We start from the raw sequence: 20,851 nt of genomic DNA on the forward strand, positions 1-20,851 counted from the left end.
AAATTTGTTTTCTGTTTATCCCATGTTAACTCTGTGATCTTAACTTTGCTTTCTATTTATCCCAAAACAATCACTTAAAATAGGGAACTTTTAATCAACAATATAGCTTCGGGAAAAAAAAAAGTCTGTTCTTCAGTAGACTAAAAGCTCAGTATGGATCAGCAATTTAATAAAAAGAAAAAAATTCGAAAGACTGGTGAAATTATTGGAAATATTTAACATAGTACATATACATAGTATACAGAACAGTATAAGTGACATAGTGCACAGAATGAGTGAGGTAATAATCATATTTTACTCTGAACTATTGTCAGATCATCTTTGAAGGATGGTTCTGAGCTCTGGGTTTCACAATTTATAAAAACTAGAGAGCATTTGGAAAAAGAAAACCAAGTCCCAAGAACAAAGGAGAATTGGTTGTAGCAACTGGATATAAAATTTAACCTGAAGAAAAGATGAGGGAGATGCAATAGTGATCTTCCCGTATTTGGAGGGATATATTGGGGACGATGAGGTTTGTTATGTTTGACTACAGAGAAGCAGATTTAATTTTTATATCAGGAAATATTTCTTAATTACTGGGGCAATAAAAAATGGAATGGGGTGCCTAGGGAAGTAGTGGGCTAACCCTCATAATCACTTGTGGGAATAATGTTGAATAGATTTTTGTTCAGGTTCAGAATGAACTGGAAAGACTCTAACACTCATTCAGATGCTGAAGGCTAGAGGTCAGAGCAAACACCCTTCCCCAAAATATCCATTGAAACTGGGTTCACAGTAAACCAATTCTATTTCTCACTAACTGTATTCCTTAAGAATGGACTACACCATGCCCCTCCCCCAGGTAGGTACATTCCCCTCCTCTCTCCTTTCATCCTAGTTTTTAAATTTTCTTCCATGTATTATTTTCTTCCACGAGATTATAAGGGGCAAGGGACTATCTTTTATCCTTATCCATATCCCAATATATAGTTCTAGATATTTGGCACATAATAGGCACTTAATAAAAGTTTATATACTGAATTTTTAAAAATTTTATTTATTTAAGGCAACGGGGTTAAGTGACTTGCCCAAGGTCACACAACTAGGCGATTTATTAAGTATCTGAGGCTGGATTTGAATTTAGGTCCTCTTGACTCTAGGGCTGGTGCTCTATCTACTGTGCCATCTAGCTGCCCCATGACTGGACTATATTTCTCTAAGTTTACCATATTTGAAATTAAAATTGACAAAATTTTAAAATATTACTTTATCAATTCATTTTAAAATAGCAATAATATACCCTTCATGTGGTAACATATTTTATGAAAAAATATATTTTCTAAAAAAAATAAAACTGAGAAGAGTGTTTTACAAGGTTTTGCAAATATCTTTCATATCTAGCTTAAGACTTTCATATATGGTTTAACAGAATACAGTTGGAATCTAATATCTGCTTCTTCATTTAGCCAGTTTTGAAATGTAGTTTTATTTGAAGCATTTTAAGAAATTCAAGCTTCATGCAGATACATAGTTGCAAATGAGAGAGATATATGAATAGGCAAATGAAACCTTAGTATTATGTTAAAAATGCTTTTTTTTTTTTTTACCTTTCAGATCCCTTGAAAAAGTCTTAGAAAACTCTGGGGGTCCTTGGACCACACTTCAAGAACTACTTATCTTGAGGCACCTTTTAAACCCCTGGTATAAATTCAAGTTTATTATCTTAGGCATTGCTATATAAAGGAAAGAACATTTATTTGCGTCATAGTATCTGGTTTCAAATCTTGATAAGAATGGTTACTACCTAGAAAATGCACTTAACCTCCTTAGGTTTCAATTTCCTAATTTGTAAAATGAGGGGATTGTACCAGGTGGCCTATAAGGTTGCTTTCAGTTTTATGTCACTGATTTATGATCTATAATCTATGACTCTTTCCTTCAGGACTAAGGCTTTTACAGTTGTACTCACTGGAGTACATGAATTCAATCAGCTCCTGCCACTGTTAATAGCTTTGGCCATAGTTTGATTAATATATCATGAAACCTAAATACTCCTTTTACAAAAATCATAGGATCAAAGATTTAGAGTTAGAATGAACTTTAGTGATAGAGTCCAACTTCTTCATTTTACAATTTAGGAAAGTAAAGCTAATAGAGAAACAGAGCAAATAGTCAAAATTCAAACCCAGGTCCCCTTTTCTCAAATCTAACATTCTTTCCTCTGTATCACAGAATTTTTCTCTTGGGATCACTGATCTCTCCAGAAAGTCCATGCTTTGGGGGTAACATGTTTTTAATGGGATGCTTACCCTAATACCCAGCTTTATGTGAGTCTCAGGAAAAGTGGATGTATACAGTACATATATCACACATATTTATATACATATGTATATATATATACATTCAACTATACAACTATTTATAAGGTTTACATGGATGATAGAGAAGCCTATATTTCATATATAGTGTATTCCAGAATACACGGATGTCTATATACACACACACACATATACACAGAGGGAGGATGAGTGAAAGAGAGCAATTAAGAAAAGGGCCTTCCTATCATCTGAGTGTCTTGCCCCATGATATTTCCTGGTATTAAGGATATACTTTTTTATGCTGCTACCATGACAACCTATTACCGTTGGGAAAAAAATAAAAACAAAAAAACCTGGCTTATACTCTTTCTTTATTTTTAGTAAGAAAATTAAATTCTACAACTCTAATACCTCAACACCTCATGCCTTCTAGTATTAGGTTCCTATAGTCTGAATTCCTTTTCTGACTAATCTAGCTTATTTTTGTTTGAAGCAGGAGTCAAACTCCTTTTGGACAATGTTAAATTTAACCAGCACACAAGAAATTCTTAAATAGATGGAGTATCATAATTTTTTTTGGCAAACTAGAAGGTAGAAGCATTTGGGCAAAAGCCCAATTGCCCCCTCACTGGGTGAATTCCAGCTATCAGTAAATTAATCTTCAGAAGTTTATGAAGAACATTTAAAGTTAGGTTTACTTCCATACTCTATTAAATGCTGCAGATTCAGGATATTTAAATAGTGAAATTATCTTCTCAGCTGCCTGAAGCAGAATTGTATTAACTTCCTAAGATATGGCCACTTCCAAAGCTTCATTCCAATCTCATTGATATCACACTGAAAATAGATCAGCTACACTATCAAACTAGTTGAATGTCAATTTATTCAAAATGTTAAAAACTAAAAAAAACCCAAAAAATATATCATTTAATTACTATAATAATAGAATTTACATTGAACTTTAAGTCTGAAAAATAACAGATAAATATTATTTCATTTTATCTTCACAATAACCATGGGAAACAGGTGGTATCCCTATTTCAGAGATAAGGAAACGGAGGCAGAGAGTAGTCAAGTAACTTGCCCAGAATTATATGTGAAATATGTGAGGCCATATTTGAACTCAGATCTTCCTGACTTTTTTGTCAAGTGCACCATTCACTGTACTAACTAATTGCCTTTGCAGAGAAACTTGGGGATGAAATAACCTTTTAAGAACACTTTTAAACAGACACCTGCCTTTCAACTTAATTTTGTTGTGTCAAGTCAAGGACTTAAGACTTTGTTATAATTAGTATTGTAACTTTCTCACCAATACTGATTGCAAAGGGCTTATAATGGACAGTTTCAATTTGCTGGACTCAGTATCAGAGGTAGTGTGAGCAAAGAGAGAAAGAGATGGCAAATAGAGTTAAGTGACTTGTTCATGGCCACAAAACCTGTAAACTGTCAGGGGCAAGATTGGCCCCAAGATCTGCAATATATCTATTATGTCAAATTGTCACTGTTATATCAAGCTCTTTTTTTCTGATTTTTTCAAAGTTTCTCCACTCTCTTTATATCCTTCTATACAATGTCTTTTTTATAAGATCAAGTCATCTCATCCTAGACTGTCCTAAGGAAATGAAAAGCCTTTAGACATGAGCTTCCTCCCTTTCTATATTCATCAAACTCAAAGGAAAAGTGAAGATGCACAATATATTTACATCTGTGTAACAATGAACCATATAATTTATTTAAGTAGAATTTCATATTGATACTGTCAACCCATTGGCAATGTGCAGAGGATATGTGTTTTATTTATACACCTGTGTTTATATACATACACATATTTAAATATGTTTATATATAGATGTGATTTGTACTTATATGTATATATTTAACATATTTTATTTATTATGCATATGTAATCTCTAAGCATACTGCAAAAGAGTTATGATCTAATCAATCCCCCAATGCAAATCCCAACTATCTACACCCACAATTCCATGGACTAAAATGCTGCATACAAGGGGGCTGGCACAGGAGAGATGGGAGATTTTCAAGACTGTAATAATCTTAAAGACACTAAGGAAAACAATTCCGATGAGGAGAACAAATGAAATTTGTCTAAAGAGAGAAATGTACATTCACAGGCACCTCTTCATACAAGAGATTTAAAGAAAATAGATGGAAAGAAGAAGGAAAGATCAAAGGGCAGAGAAAAATGAATATGGAAAGTTCTACAAAAAGTGAATTCTATATATTTATTATATATTTATATTATATATTCTATATATTTATTAAGTATTATAACTAATTAATTTAATAAGACATTAATATTTTTCATATCTGTAAACTTAATTTCAGGACATTAAATGGTTTTAGGCTAATGAATTAATAAAATCATTTTAAAAATAGGACATAGCTTGGGAATTTCAAAAGGTTTTGTTTTCATTGTTATTGCTATTTCTATTACAGAGGACGTTCCACTTGGCAAAAATAACAAAGAAATTGTTGTTTTTATTGTTGTTGATATAAGAAGGAAAGGGGAAAATCAGGAAAAAGAATTAGACATTTGACTAGGATATATGCAGCAAAGAAAACTGAAAACAGGGATGAGGCAGAACTGCTAAATAGTTGTATTGTTTGTTTTTCTCTACCAACAATGAAAACAACAGGATGTTGATATCCAAGATGATGTTGATGATTACAATGATGACAATTATATAATGTTTTAGTATCTACAAAGCACTTTACATATTTTCAAATATCTTATTTGATCCTTACAGCAACCTTTCAAAGTGAGCTGTTTTTCTTTATTTTATGGATGAGAAGACTAAAGCCAAGAGAAGTCAAGTGAGCTATCCAAAGTCCCACAGATAGTAAATATCTGAGGAAGAATTTGACTAAGGTCTTCCTGAATTTAAGTCCAACATTTTATCTAATGTGCCACTTAGCTGCCATTGATAAGGCAAAAGTAAGAGAGTATATTAGCTTCCCTTAATAAATTTAAATCACTTAGCCAAGAAGAATCACACCCACAGGTACTGAAAACCCCTCACCCCTGGATACCATAAGAATTGATAGATATGATTCTGTCAGTGATATTTGAGAGACCATGGAAGAGAAAGATTGGAGAAGGGTAAATATTGCTCTGATTTTCAAAAAAAATGAGAGATAACAGAATCTGAAAATTATAGACCAGTGAGTTTGGGTTTGATACCTGAGAAAATTCTAGAAAGGATCTTTAAAGGAATATTTGGTGACCATATGGAAAGAGAAGTGGTGATTACAAAGAACCAGCAAGGGCTTATCAGGAACAAGTCATGCTTGGCTAACGTCATTATTCATTTTTTGGTCAAAATTAACTAGATTTGTAGATAAGGATAATTCTCTGACTATAGTTTACCTAAATATTTAGCAAAGTTTTTGATAAAATATTTCATACTTTTTATGGAGAGTATGACTTAGACAGGAATTCATTTTGATACATCATTGTTGTAGTTTATTCTTTTTTTTTTTAGGGTTTTTTTTGGCAAACAATGGGGCTAAGTGACTTGCCCAAGGCCACACAGCTAAGTCATTATTAAGTGCCTGAATCTAGATATGAACTCAGGTCCTTCTGATTCAAGGGCCAGTGCTCTATCCACTGTGCCACCTGGCTGGCACATTGTCCTTCATCTTTTTTTTGTTGTTTTGTTTTTTTTTCAAGGCAAATGGGGTTAAGTGGCTTGCCCAAGGCCACACAGCTAGGTAATTATTAAGTGCCTGAGACCAGATTTGAACCTAAGTACTCCTGACTCCAGGGCGGGTGCTTTATCCACTGCTCCACCTAGCTGCCCCCTTGTCCTTCATTCTTGAAGAAGACCATGACACAACAAAGGTGATGCCATGGCAAGCAAATGAATTAGATTTGAGTGAGTGGACAACCTCACTTTATCCTCCAGAACTATCTGAGTCTAATGGGCAAATATGAATTAGGACAACTGGAGGTGACCCTGAATCCAAAACAATCAGGGTTATGTGACTTTCCCAATATCCCACAGCTAGTGTCAAGTGTCTGAGAGGCCAAATTTGAAATCAGGTCCTAATGGATTCCAGGGCCAGTGCTCTATTCACTTAGCAGACTGATGCATTAAAAACTGATTGGTTAACTGGATTAAAAGTGTAGTAATTGTTGAGGCATCTAAGGGATTCAATGGGTAGAGCTTGGGAAGGGAGTCATGAAAACATAAGTTGAAATCAAGTCTCAGACACTTAACTGGGCAAGTAAGTCACTTAACTTCTTGTTTGCTTCAATTTCTTCAACTGTGAAATGAAAATAATAAAAGTACCTACCACCCAGGGTTGTGAGGATCAAACAAGAATATTTGCACAAGTTTTCACAAATAATGAATGTATGTAAAATAGTTTATTACTATTATTTCAATATTAATAATTCAGGGGTCCCCTGGGGAAAACCCTGGAGATTTGTAGTTGACCCACTAAATGTTTATAACACTCAGCACAGTAACTCATATATATATTAGGTGGTTAATAAATACTGCCTCCTTTCCTCCCTCCGTTACTTACTTACTTACTTTCCTCCTTTATTCCTTTCATCTTTACTTTTTTCTTCCTTCCTTCCTTCCTTCCCTCCTTCCTTCCTTCCTTCCTTCCTTCCTTTTGGTGTTCTCCTTTGTGGGTTCTGTGGACCACTTCTTAGCTATGTCACAGTAGGGATTCTTTTCATGTACGAGTCACACTAAATGGGTACTGAGGTTTTCTTCAGCTCTCAAATCCTATGATTATGAATCTTCTTTAGGATGCTCTGAAATGATCCCGAGTTGATACAATCGGAAATAATTCTATCAACATGCAAAAAAAAAGGCCTTATAGTCTATGGTGAATCTATAAATATATGGGATACTTCAATACACTCGTCAAAGATTCCCCTGATAAATAAATAGATTATTGTCACAGTCAGGAGTTATAAATATTCTCTTGATTGCCATTTTTATATTAATAAAACATAAGATATTTCCCATTCTTTTGGTATCTTTCTATCCTTCAGATATTTTGAAAAAGATTTCCTCAAAGCTTTCATTTGAGAGCTACTTTTTGAGCAGTTTCAGTTTAAACTATAAACTCATTTGGGAAAACTTACAGGGAAAGATGGTGGAATATTATAAACAACATTGCCTCAAAAACAAGATGAAGCAATGGAAGGTTTAAAACTAATTTAAAGGAAGTTTGGCAAATGATTCAACCAAGCTTAGGCAATTATTTTATTCTGAGTATAAAATTAAAAGGACAAAAGAAAATAAAATGAAAACAACAATATAAAAGCTCCATCTAGGTTTTTTAAGGAGTCTTTTTTTACCATCAAGTACAATGAAATTCTACATTTGGATTATAGTCTATCAGTATGGAATATTCTTCTGAGGAAATGGAAATTTACATGTGCACATAAAATATGATTGGGAGCAGGAAGGAAATAAGCACCATTATAGGCAAGTAGATGGCACAGTGAATAGAGCATGGAACCTAGAGTCTGAGAAAACTGAATTCTAATCTAGTCTCAGATACTATCTGTGTAACCCTGAGTAAATCACTAAGCTGTGGTTGCCTTAGTTTCCTCTTCTGCAACATGATCTGGAGAAGGAAATGGCAAACCATTCCAACCTCTTTGAAGTCACAGAAGCAGCAATGACTGAATATCAACTAAAAAACAAAAGTTTCTATGAAGTTCTAACCATTATGCTAAATGCTTTACAAATTTTATCTCATTTAATAGTCACAAAAAACCTGCAATTTAAGTCCCATTATTATCCCCAATTTATATTTTGAAGAAATTTGAGGCAAAAAACATTAAGTAACCTTTCCAGAAAGAGAGCTTCAGAGAAATATCTATTTGTCCAGTGTTTGACAATGTGTAACAAGAAATTCTAGAATATTGGAGATCCAGAATGAGAATTTTGTGGCTTTGTTTCTGTGATATCAAAGTGTGTCAACATAGACAATGCATGTTACATGGACAATATACTACCTCTTTCTATCTATGCTCTAAGAACATAGAAATGATCATCACTTTGATACTTCACAGGTCTATGATATAACTGATATAAGTATATTCTATGAGTCAGAATGGCAGAGAGTCAGTCTCAGGGTTAGGATGAACTGATTTCAAATTCTACATTTGACATAAACTGACAACTATTTTATTCTCCCACTGCCCCAAACAACTATTTAAAACTGTAATTTGTGAGCAAATATTAGAAGCTAGGTGGTGCAGTACACAGACTGTCCAAGATGGAATCAGGAAAACTAATCTTTCTGAGTTCAAATGTGGCCTCACACACTTACTAGTTGTTTGATGGAAGTCACTTAATCACCTGTTTCTTCAACTGTAAAATGAATTGGAGAAGGAAATGGTAAACTACTATAGTATCTTTGCCAAGAAAATCCCAAATAAGGTCCTACAGCATTGGACACTACTGAAGATGACTGAAAAACAATAAATCCCTATTCCTGTCACTAATGAATTCATTCTTTTCTATTAAAGCAGACAGAATCCTATACAGTTTCCTAGATACCTTGTGTAAATTTCTAGTGCCAAAAAGTACATTTCCTAAAGCCTTAAGTCCTGGTCACAAACCCTCTAAATTTAGATAAAGATATCTTTTGTTTCTAAAATATATGTCTGTTACTCCACTCAGACAGTGAAGCTTTTTATAGTTTTGAGAAATGTTAGAGTTTCCTGGTTTAGTTTTTGAAAACCAATGTCACCTCCATGCTAGATTCACAAATCAAAGTAAGACATTAGTGGAGGAGAAATCATAATTAGGAAGTAGAAATAATTTACTGGCACTATCAGTATCTTAATTTTTTGGAATTGGTTAGAGAATCATATTATAATCAAAATAAATGAACTTACTTCTAGAGAGATTCTCAAGGGCTTTCCCCAGCTTCTTGCTCTCTTGAAGGATGTGATTTAATTCATCAAAGTCATGGCTTTCTGGTTTGATCCGCCAGTTCCACTTAGGATGCTCCACTGACCTTGGCACTAAGTATTTTTAAAAAATTTATATTTAATTGATCATTCTACAAGCATGCTATATAATGATACAATAAATTCATCATCATAAAATAAAGTAGCTGATCTGGTACTCAAAAAATGCTGCTCGCTGAGATGATGAGATTGAATAATAGAGGGGGAAGTCACAAAATCAATTCATTTATAATAAAGCTATGTAACTGAACAAATAAAGAGGAATTTGTGTCTAAAAGAACTCAAGTTTTGATCAAAATCAATCTCTGGATTTAAATTACATCAAAGGGTAAGTTTTTCTTTTCTTATATACTGTGTTACTGATTATTAAGCAATTTCAAATTTCATTTAAGCTAATGAGAAATTTTACTTATGTTTATCTGTAATTTGTCAGGTGGGATCCACAATGGAGACTGAAAATAAGGATTAAAACTTTGTGAGTACATTTACAGGTGGTATGGTCTGTGCCTCTGAGAATAGATTCTCATTCTACTGCCACTGTAACCAATACTAGCTTACCACAGATATCAGTAGTGCCAAATCTAAGACAGGATAACTTAGACTTTGCCCTGAGGAAATGAAATTCAGAATTCTCTCAAAAGAAAGAAATAACTATGTTCAGCAGTTTATTGGGTTTTTTAAAAAATCCCTTCAGCCTCACCACAGATGAACTCATTTCCAAATACACTTAGCCTTCTCCCTTTCTAAACAGCAGCCAACGGTTTTCCAGGGTTATTGTTTGTCCCTTTCCCCAGCCAGTCAGAGAACACTGAAAACATGGGTGTCATGTGTTAGAGTCATGATCTCTTCCTGTTGTCTTTCCTCCTCTCCCAATTCAAGTGAATTTGCCTTTCCCACGATGAATTTTTTTAGTGTCTAATTTTGATACAAGAATCATGTTATACCTATAAATATTATTAAACTGGCAAAAGAATAGGAAGATAGACCTTTTGGTCTGACAATCACAGAAGAAATAATACTTCTCTCATTACATTGCTTAATTTTTCCTTAGTTTTCCATGGGGAGTAGTCTCTTAAAGTATCTAATTTTCTTTCCTAAGTTTGTCCACAGAAGATAGGTGATTTGCCAGGTGTCTTCAAAATCTATTTTGAAAGACAAGCTTGTTAGCATTGGCTAACATTAGTTAAATTAGCATGCTTCCTGAAAGCAGTTGTCTTTTTCTTTAGTATCTTTCTCCATCACTTATAAGGAAAAGGTCATGTTACTATTATATTTGGGTAGAAAGTAACAGAATAAAGTGAAAGAATATTCTAGAATATTAGAATATATGGGCATATGTATACATTGTGGATATAAAATATTGTTTGATTAATAAGAAATTTGTTTCACTTATTATATTTTTCAGCTTTCTGTTATTTATAATCAGGATATTTGTGAACCACATATAGTCAAAAATATTCTTCAAAGATGTTTTATAATGCTTTTTAAAACAGAAGTGATTCAACTCTTTAGTTCATCAGAGTATGATTATATTATGAAGAATTTGGTCAGGTCATCTGTGCCAAACTAATACTATCAATTGACCTAATCTTTTTTTTTTAAATACAGGGAGGATAATGGCCCCTAAGAGGCAATGGGAATTCTCAAATGAACAATTTTGCACAAAAAATGACAAGACACAAGGAGTACTATGGAACAAAATGGAAAGCTTCTTAAAAATGATTTTGAAAATGCTGGGCATGACATAATCTGACATAATCTTAACATCCTGTTCCTGATATCTTAAATCATACAAATTAAAAGGAAAATTAGTTTAAAAAAAGACAATGTTGCAACTTTTAATCACTGATATAAAAACAATGTCATCTGCAATCCTTAGATTTAGATCAGGTCTAAAAAGGCATTCTTTTCAAGTTTACAGAAAAGTTAATTAGTTCATACTTATTCTCTCAGAAATGGACCATCTTGGGTATTCTAGATGTCAGTTTTTGAATCCCCCCCCCACTTCCTTTGTAATATGTGAGAAAAAATTAAAGGCAATAAAATACAACATAGAAAATCTTCAGATATATTGATACTTTTTGAAAAGATGATCAAATAGCTCTAGAGGATAAGTAGTTAAATTTGCTTTTGTTTTAATTATTTTGTTTTGAAAAGGAACAAAGTGATAGGTTCAGAGAAAAAATATAAATCAATAAAATGTGTACTCAAACATGAATGAGGGAATGATGTAATTATTAGCAAAATGACTTCTACAGCATGTAAAAATATCTTGAAAACCAATTATGTTAAAAAAAACTGATTCATTTTATAGGACATTACTACCTACTTATTTTTTAAATAAACAAAATGTTTCCATAATAATTGCCTAACTAAATAAGTACTATGAAACATGTTTAGTTTAAAGAATATTTTAACCATCAGAGTTAATAAATAAAAATAATATTAATTTGAATAGTGCTTGACATATGCCAGACATTTTGCTGAGTTTTACAAATATCTCATTTTGTCCTCTCAACAACCAAGGGACGTTGATGCTATTACTATTCTCATTTTATCAGATGAAGAAACTGAGGCAAACAAAAGTTATATGACTTTTCCAGAGTCACATAGCTAGTAAGGTCAGATTTGAGCTAACGTTTGAATGACTCTGGGACAGGCACTTTATTTTCTGTACTGCCTAACTGTCCCTAAAAATAAATTGATACATTTGGATTCAGTATCAGATTTCTTTGAACAAAATGTGAATCATGATCAAGGGGCTTTAAGGATTTACAATCTCACTATCAGTCAACAGGAGAGTCAAAAAGAGTTAATGGGTCTAGTGTTCAGAACTACCATATTCTTCCCTGGTCACTCTTGTTTTAGAATATTGTACTTATTTTGTGTGTTGCATTTCAGGACAGACATTGACAAGGTAGAGAGCTTCCAAAGCAGGGTGAATGAATGACAAGGGCCTCAAGTCTAAGATGTGTAACGAAGAAACTGGGAATAACTTTGCATGGAAAAGAGAATATTTAGGATGGCATGACATCTATATTTGAAAAGCTGTCATACAGAAAGATTACATGCTTTCTATTTGGGCCCAGAGATTCAGGGAGTGGAAACTGAAAAGATGCAAACTTATGCTTGATGTGGACTTCATTATTTCATAGTTACTTCTCCTTCACTGGATCACTTGATAAATATTTTAATAATTTTTTTTTCAGAATTGGGTCAAATAGATGACCTTTGAGGTCCTTTCCCATGCTGAGATTTTATGACTCAACAAGTTAAGTAATTTGGCCAGGTTCATAAGGCAATACAACTTTTTTCCAGCATACAGCAACAACATACGCACCTTAATTATCTACCCAAACTTATAGACACACATAATCTACTTTGATTTCCACTAAAATAGATAATATAACCAATTTACCAATTACCCAGAATGTGGAAGCTATTTGAAAAATTTCTTAGTCCAAGCTCCAACTGATTGGTGAATTGTTTTTCACTATATGACCAAGAAAACATTTTAAATCAATCATAATTTTTATAAGCATTGTATATGATAATGCTTTCATTTAACAATTTACAATTTATAAAATGCTTTGAATAAGCATGAATATTCAAGATAAGCCACAAACATAAGTAATACGAGAATCATTATTTTTTTTTTTCCTCCAGATGAGGACTGTGAGGCTTAGAGAGGTTAGGAGTCTTGTTCAAGGTACATAACTGGCTAGTGCACATCCAAACCTTTTTCATGTCTTTTTTCATTTCAGGTGCTTTTTCTGTCTTCCAATTTTCCTATCATTTACTTGACACTCCAAATGAAGCAGAAAGAAAATTCACTAGCATTTGTGACCAGAAATTTAAAATGAAAAAATTTTGGATTTTATTATTTTTAGTTTGTTGTTGATGGTCTAAACTGATTGTAGATTTTAAGTAAAGATGTGTTAAATTTTCTTACATGATTTGGATTCCGGTGATGGTGGGGAAATATTAGACACAGCAAGATCACTCTTGGACTTCTTTGGTTTCTTTGCATTAACTTGCCAAGGTTTATCATAACTCCTGAAGTCTCTTCTAGTTCCTTTGTGTTCTGCTGAAAGAGAATACAAATAAAAGTGATCTTAAGTCTTCTTGATACTTGTTCATAAATAAATCCTAATAGGTTTAACACTGGAAAAGACAATGACTCACCTCAGCCTAGAAAATTTTGTTAAATATAATAGAAAAATTTCTTTTTTCCTTTTCCAACTTAAAAAACTATGGATTTGAATTTAATTATAATGATTCTCCTCAAAGCTGCAAAATTATTGTGAATTTTTTGCAAATATGGGGTACATTATCTTTAAATAACCTAGGAAAAATATTTAATCATGTTTATACTTATTCACATAATATTATAGACTGCCAAGAGCTAGAAGGTAGCTCAAAATTCTTTTATAATGACTCCTTAAGGAAAAATCCAGGTTTTTATCTAATCCCACCACTTTACAGATGGTGAAACTGCACCTATAGAAGATAAGTGACTTGTCCTGATTCCACAGTTAGTAAGAAATGAGCCCAGCACTCAAAACTAAGATCCTCTGCTTCCATGTTCTGTGCTCTTTCCGCCATACCAAAATGGTTTCCAATAGTGCAAATATAAATTCCCTCCCCAACAGTGATATATTTGGCTTCTGCTACAAAGTTTCTAAATATTAGAAATAAGTTTTCTTCTGACACATCACATTCTACTTTTAAATGACTACTTATTAAGAAATTCTTTGGGACGGCTAGGTAGCACAATGGATGGAGCATGCCCTGGAGTCAGGAGTATCTGAGTTCAGATCCAGCCTCAGACACATAGTAATTGCCTAGCTGTGTGGCCTTGGGCAAGCCACTTAATCCCATTGCCTTGCAAAAACTAAAAAAAAAATAAAAAAAATTTCTTCCTTCTATTGAACTCAAATCTGCTTTCTAGATTTGATTTGATGAATTTTACATCAAATCTCCAATATGAATTCCCTCCTTAATGTATTTTGAGCTTGACAACATACCTCTAGGTTAATATATCACCGGTATTAATGGGAAAAAATATTTTAAAATTTCATAGTCACAATGATTATAATGATAAATAGTATAACATTCTTATAAATTTGTATCTGAATATACTGTCTATGTGATCCCAAGTTGACTATATATTGATAAAATAACTACTTCCTATCTCTATGTCTATTCATATAGTGTTCAAGGGGATAAACTGTCTGAAAGGATAAAATAAACAAAATAAAACTTGGCAATGTATCCAAAGGTAAAAAATCCAGTTCCATTACAGAGACATAAAGTCTGATAATGTACCTAGTGGCTTAAGGAAAGCTGTGAGAACAACTCTTCAGTTTTCTTTTCAATTTCTGCTTGGTCGGGAAGGCAGCAATATCCTGAGAAATGTTATTAGTTATTTAGTACTAAGGCTGACTGATCTGGAAGAGAGAAATGAGGTGAAAGAGCACAGGGGGAAAAAACCTCAAATATAAAAGTAAAAATACTAGTTACTATTAAGTGGACAAAGAAGTTGGGTGCAGGGAGTTGAACTATATCCTTACTCTGTATGGTAACTTGTTGTTATTCAATTGCATTGATTCTTTGTGATTCCATTTGTGGTTTTCTTGGTAAAAATTGGTAAAGTATTTTGCCATTTCCTTCTCTAGCACTTTTTACATATGATGAAACTGAGGTAAGCAAAGTTAAATGACTTCTCCAGAGTCACATAACAGTATGTCTGAGGCCAGATTTGAATTCAGAAAGATAAATTTTCCTGTCTCCAAGCTAGGTGCTATCTACTATGGCACCTGTTGCTTCTGTACAATGACTACACTATGCCTAAAAGGGATGTTTTTTGCAAGGAGTTGAGAACTAAGGGAATGACAGGAAGATTAAATAAAGAAATGGTTAAGCTACTATTTGAATGGAATGTTCTAACAAGATTAAAGAAAAGTAGTATTCAAATTTCCAAAAAAAGACAAAAAAGTCATAGAGTCTGAAAACTATGGAACAAAAACTTGAAATCAATTTTAATTAATGAGAAAATTTTAAAAAGGATGGTTAAAAAGATAATTGGTAAAAATCTAGATATGGATACAGTGATTACAAAGAGCTAGTACCTTTCTTTTTCTTTTTCTTTTTTAGGTTTTTGCAAGGCAATGGGGTAAAGTGACCTGACCAAGGCCACACAGCTAAGTAATTATTGTGTCTGAGGTCAAATTTGAACACGGGTCCTGCTGACTCCAGGGTTGATGCTCTATTCACAATGCCACCTAACTGCCCCAAGCCAGTACCTTTCTAAACAAATAGAGACAGAATTCTTTATCAAAAATAGGTCATAAAACCTAATTTCATTTCCTTTTTTGACAGAACCAATAAACTAATAGAAGAGAACAAAACAATGGATATAATTAATCTACATTTTACCAAAGATTTTGATAATGTATCTCATTCTGTTCTTACGGGTTATAAACACCATGTACCAAAAGTTCACATCTCACTCACAACCCCAGATAGCCATTCAACAAGGTATTTGGCAAATGAACAGCAAAGATCTGAGAAAATAGGTAATCAGCATGTAGGTAGATCATCAATAGGTAACTGGTATCTCAGTTATAGGAAGATTAGGCTATTAGGCATTTAGGTGGTACAACAGATAGAAGACTTGTCCTGGAATTAGGAGGACCTGAGTTCAAATTCAACCTCAGTTATTTGATACATACTAGTTGTGTGACCTTGGACAAGTCACAACCCTGATTACCTTGCAGTCAGTGCCATACCTATTCATTGATTCATATCTGGTTACTGGACTCAGATGGTTCCAGAGGAGAAGTTAGTGATTTAGAGCATCTCCTCACTCAAATATAATTTATGTGCTTGTCATGGCATTACTTCCCTGATGTCATAACCTTCTTTGTGAATAAAGGACAAACAACAATAGACTGGTGAGGAAGGAAGTATAATTATTGACGTGATTAGTGTATCAGGTAAGGACTCAATCACAGAAGTAAGAAATTGTTTGATTGAAAAGATACTAAATTTATATTTAGGAGTCAGAACTTCAAGTTCTGGCTCTGTTCTCAGTAGAGAGTCAAATCAATCTGCCTTTCTGAGCCCAAGTTCCTTTCCTAGAAAATGTGGGGGATGAAATAGATGATCTCAGGCCCATTCAAATCTCAGTGTATGATCTCTTAATCTCCAACATACCTGTTGGTTCTAAATCATATGCACCTAAGACATAAAAGTAAGAACCCAATGACTATAGGACTAGAATGAAGAACAGAGATTCAGTAAATGAAATATCCAGGTCAGAGTAAAGTAAACAATAAAAGTGATTCATCTGAGAAAGATCAAAGAGCTTAGAAGGAAAGATGACTATAATTATTAATAGAAAGATCAAAGGAGTGCAACTGCAGAAGAAGTTGGGGAAAAACTGGGTTATAGTGAAGTTTTTAATTAAAATTATCTTTCACTTTTTGCCATTAGTTGGTGATGACATTTAGGAGTAGTGATAAACCCACTTAAATCACATAGTCTAATATTTTCATCTCCTCCACAAAGGGAAAATGTAATTGTAAAGGTAAGAAAAAGTTCAACACATCAAATAAAAAATTAACAGCCCCAAAGAGTGTGTGTTCCTAAATAAGACCAACAATATTAGAAAGGTTAATATTTCAAAATTTTAACCCATTGATATATTTTGTATTAAATTTCAACATAAAAAACAGATTTCAAGCTATACTACAAATAAATGATCATTAAAACAATCTGGTCTTGGATAAGAAATCAAGTGTTTGATCAGTGAAAAGATCAGGTACAAAGATTAGAAGTAACGGAACACAATAATCTAGCATTGGGAGAACTCCATGATCCCAGAATTCACTCTTTGACAAAAACTATTAGGAAAGCTGGCAAAATGCAGCAAGATTAGCTCAAAAGGATATGTGTGTGTGTGTATGTGTATGTATACATATAAATATATATATATATATATTAGACCAAAAGATGCATGGAAAAGTAACATCATATCTTCATATTTTTAGATAAAGGACGGGATATTTTTGATTTTATTAAATTTTAAAAGCTTTGCACAAGCAAAACCAATGCATCCAAAATGAGAAGAAAGAAGGGAACTATGGGAAAAATTACAGCAAGTTTATTTTATGTAGGTCTTATTTCACAGTATATAAGGAATGGAGTCAAATTCATAAAAACAAGAGCTATTTACCAATTGATAAATAGTCAAATAAAATGGAAAGAAAGTTTTCAGATGAGGAAATTTGAGCTAACAATAATCATATGAAGAAATGATCTATATCAAGAATAACTGAGAAATGTAATTAAAAGAACATTAAGGTATCACCTTACAATCAAAAGATTGGAGAAGATGGCAGAAAAGGAAAATGACAAATCCTAGAGTTGATATGAAAAAATAGGTACATTAGAGCATTCTGGTGAACCTTGAAATGATCCAATAATTCTGGAGAACAATTTGAAACTTTGTCCAAAAAGTGCATATCCTTTCAGCTAGCAATACTGCTACTAAGTTTGCAGCTTAAAGCGAGAAAGGGAGAGAAAGGAAAGAATTCAAACATACAAAAAATATTTATAGCATTTTTTATATGTTGGGAAAGAATTAGAAAGGTAGGGTGAACAAGTTGAGGCATATGATTATGAGATAATGCTATTTTGCTCTAAGAAGTAATGAAAGTGATAGTTTAAGAAAAAATCAAGGAAGATTTATATAAGCTTACACAAGATGAAGTGAGCATAACTTGGAGAACCTGGTACACAGTTATAAAAATATTGTAACAGTAATCTCTCCTGAAAGACTGATCTATACTGTTCAATACAACAATCTTTGACAATTCCAAAGGAATTACAATGAAAAATATGATCTGCTTACAAATAGAAAACTGATGAATTCTGTTTGCAGAAAGAAGCAATTTTGTTGCTTTTTTATTTTTCTTGGTTTTTTTTTACATAATATGGTTAATTTGGAAACGCTCTGCAAGGCTTCAGATGTATAATGGCTATCATATTTCTTGCTTTCTCAATGGAAAGAGGAATAGAGGGAGAGAGAGAATTTGGAACTAAAAATGCAAAAATAAAACAATGTATTCTTCTTGATGACAGAAATTATATTGTATTTACAAGTGAATAGCCAATGCTTAGCATGGTGAATGCAAATAGTGTTTAATAAATACTTTCCTATTTTAAAAAATTTCAGCACAACCACCATTTTAAGCTACACATTACTCAAGTTGATTTTTAAACTTTAAAAAAAATTTTCATAAGCTGATGCTCAGTAACTCCCCTTTATGGAGGAGATGAGATTGTTAAACTATATGATTAAAGTGGATCCATTGGAGCTCCTAAATTTCATCATCAACCATTGGGGAAAAAAACTATTGATGCATACACATTTGATGTGATGCCACAAGAAAAATCTAGTGCAGACATATTAGGAAACCAAATTGCCCTGCAAGAAGACTTCTTCTGTAGATGCATGGATTTGCAAGTATCATCCAGAAAATATCACACAATGCATAATAATGATTGCTAAAATTAAGATGAAAGCTCATTATTCAAAAATACATAAAACTAATAAGTATAAAAGATATGTATATATTGTATATATGTATATATTGTATATATAGTATATATACTAATAAGTATAAGATATCATATATTTTGAAAAGATTTTTACATATTTACTTATAAAATTATTAAAGATTTAAACTGAACCAACACTTTTTGGACACATAATGCACCAAATAATAATCTATTTGCCATCTCAAAAATTGTTCATCATATTTTATCATACTAACATAGAGATGGATAAGTTAAAATAAAGTTATCTACTTAACTCCATTGTATTACAAATTACTTAGATTGCAATCATTTTTGTTTACATGCATCCACCTAAAATACCTTCCCTCTTGAAATGAATTGGGAATGCCTTTACTCCATTTACCTGATGTTTCACTTTCTGCCCATAAAGCTGCAGACCCAGACAATGTTCTTTGAAGTTGACTGCGAGGTCCTTGTTTAGACTGAAGATGGTCAATGAGAAATGGAATTGGATGGTCAGGTGTCTCTGTTATGAGTTTGGTCATCAGTTCCTGAAGAAGATAAAAAAAAGGTAGCAAAAACATTTGTATTTTTTTAGAATTAAAATGAAGCAAAAATGTAATTTAAAAGTCCTTTTGTGGCACTTTTTAGTTTTATAAAATGATACCTCTGTACCATATCATCTAGTTTAAATTCTTACATTGGCATATCTACATAGTGAATTCAAGATCTAGACATTCTAAGACACTATATAATCATATATAGTTTCTCTTTGCAGACAAAATGTGGGGTGGGGGAGTAGGAACAATAATAAAAAACAAAAAAATAAAATTTAGACATCATCTCCAAAACAGTCCATATTCTGGAAATACAGTGGAAATAGTAACTGAATAAAACTTAGGAGACCTATATTCTATCCCTTTTATCTTATGTGTATAGTGTGAATTTAGCGAGTCACATCACCTGTCTATGCCTATTTGTTTAGTATTCTATATAGAATGCTGAACTTAGATTCAAGAGGACCTGAGTTCAAAGCTTCCTACTTAACTAGTTATATAACCCTAGACTTCTATGGTTCTCAGTTTCCTCATACAAAAGGGGGCTAAAGGGGCAGGTGGATAGATAGGTGGTACAGTGGATAGAGCACTGACCCTTGAGTCAGGAGGACCTGAGTTCAAAGTGCTTTATAAGTGGTACTTTTATTATATGATCTGCATATTACTCTTGTACCTGCATTAATTCACTGTAGTTTTGCATAATTTTCAACTCTATTTTTACTTAGGTTCAGTAATAACAAATTTTGGATTTATTTTTTTCATTTTAAGAATCTCCATGATTAACTACTCAATTGAATTTGTGTGGGTTTATCAAGTAATTAAAGGAAGTTTTGCTTCAATATCTACAAAATAACAGGTGTGTAATCTATATAATATATCCCTATATCAATAGCAACAATACTTGAATAAATTCAAATATATTTCAATAATTTTGCAATAGAACAACAATAAAGGAAATATGCCCTATAGTCCATGAAATGTAATTGTCATTTAGATAGGGGTGTGTGTGTGTGTGTGTGTGTGTGTGATTTATCTGAGATTTTCCTCTTTCGGGAATGTATGAAGGTGAGTCTGGAGGAAAAATAATATTTGTCATCTTGACTCTGAGCTTTCTTGATGCTGAGAGTCACACTCTTCTGGGATGAGAGAGAGTAAAGGAAAGTAGTTTTCATCCTGGGAAAAATTCTGAATTGTAAGTATAAAGAAAGGAGCAAATAGGGAAATACTCAATATTGATTAGCAAAAAGGAAAAACCATGGGGGAAAGCAATGACCCTTAAATCAGAAAACTAGGAACAATCCCCTATCTAATTTTTATTACCTTTGGGATTTGGGGCAAGTTATTGAACTTTTATGCTCCAGATTTCTGATTTATCAACTAAGAAGATTGCTTTATAAGGCCTCTCCAGGTCTAGAAAATCTTTTGGGACTGAGCTG

General features: G+C 32.8%; 1 protein-coding gene and 1 long non-coding RNA gene across 4 annotated transcripts in view; one reads left to right on the forward strand and one right to left on the reverse strand.

Annotated features, from left to right (window-relative positions):
* The window catches only part of CXH8orf34 (chromosome X C8orf34 homolog), a 443,848-nt gene that overhangs the window by 351,289 nt on the left and 71,708 nt on the right, over positions 1-20,851 (reverse strand). The window contains exons 2-4 of one of the 2 annotated variants that reach the window (XM_074203923.1): positions 19,262-19,409; positions 13,226-13,357; positions 9,199-9,327 (exon numbers count right to left, since the gene is read on the reverse strand). In XM_074203923.1, coding sequence (XP_074060024.1) covers positions 9,199-9,327; positions 13,226-13,357; positions 19,262-19,409 — 409 coding nt within the window. Of the gene's footprint in view, positions 1-9,198; positions 9,328-13,225; positions 13,361-19,261; positions 19,410-20,851 lie in introns of both variants that reach the window. The other variant, XM_074203922.1, reaches the window with a different exon arrangement.
* LOC141500594 (uncharacterized) lies at positions 375-11,148 on the forward strand. 2 transcript variants are annotated; one of them, XR_012471977.1, is made up of 5 exons: positions 375-514; positions 1,597-1,683; positions 4,436-4,531; positions 9,707-9,748; positions 10,882-11,148. It is a non-coding gene; the product is annotated as an uncharacterized LOC141500594 (long non-coding RNA). The 2 variants fall into 2 exon arrangements; XR_012471978.1 differs by lacking the exon at positions 4,436-4,531 and having other exon boundaries at positions 10,882-11,143.

This window comes from Macrotis lagotis, chromosome X (genome assembly GCF_037893015.1).
Source record: "Macrotis lagotis isolate mMagLag1 chromosome X, bilby.v1.9.chrom.fasta, whole genome shotgun sequence".
NCBI classification, from domain to species: Eukaryota; Metazoa; Chordata; class Mammalia; order Peramelemorphia; family Peramelidae; genus Macrotis; species Macrotis lagotis.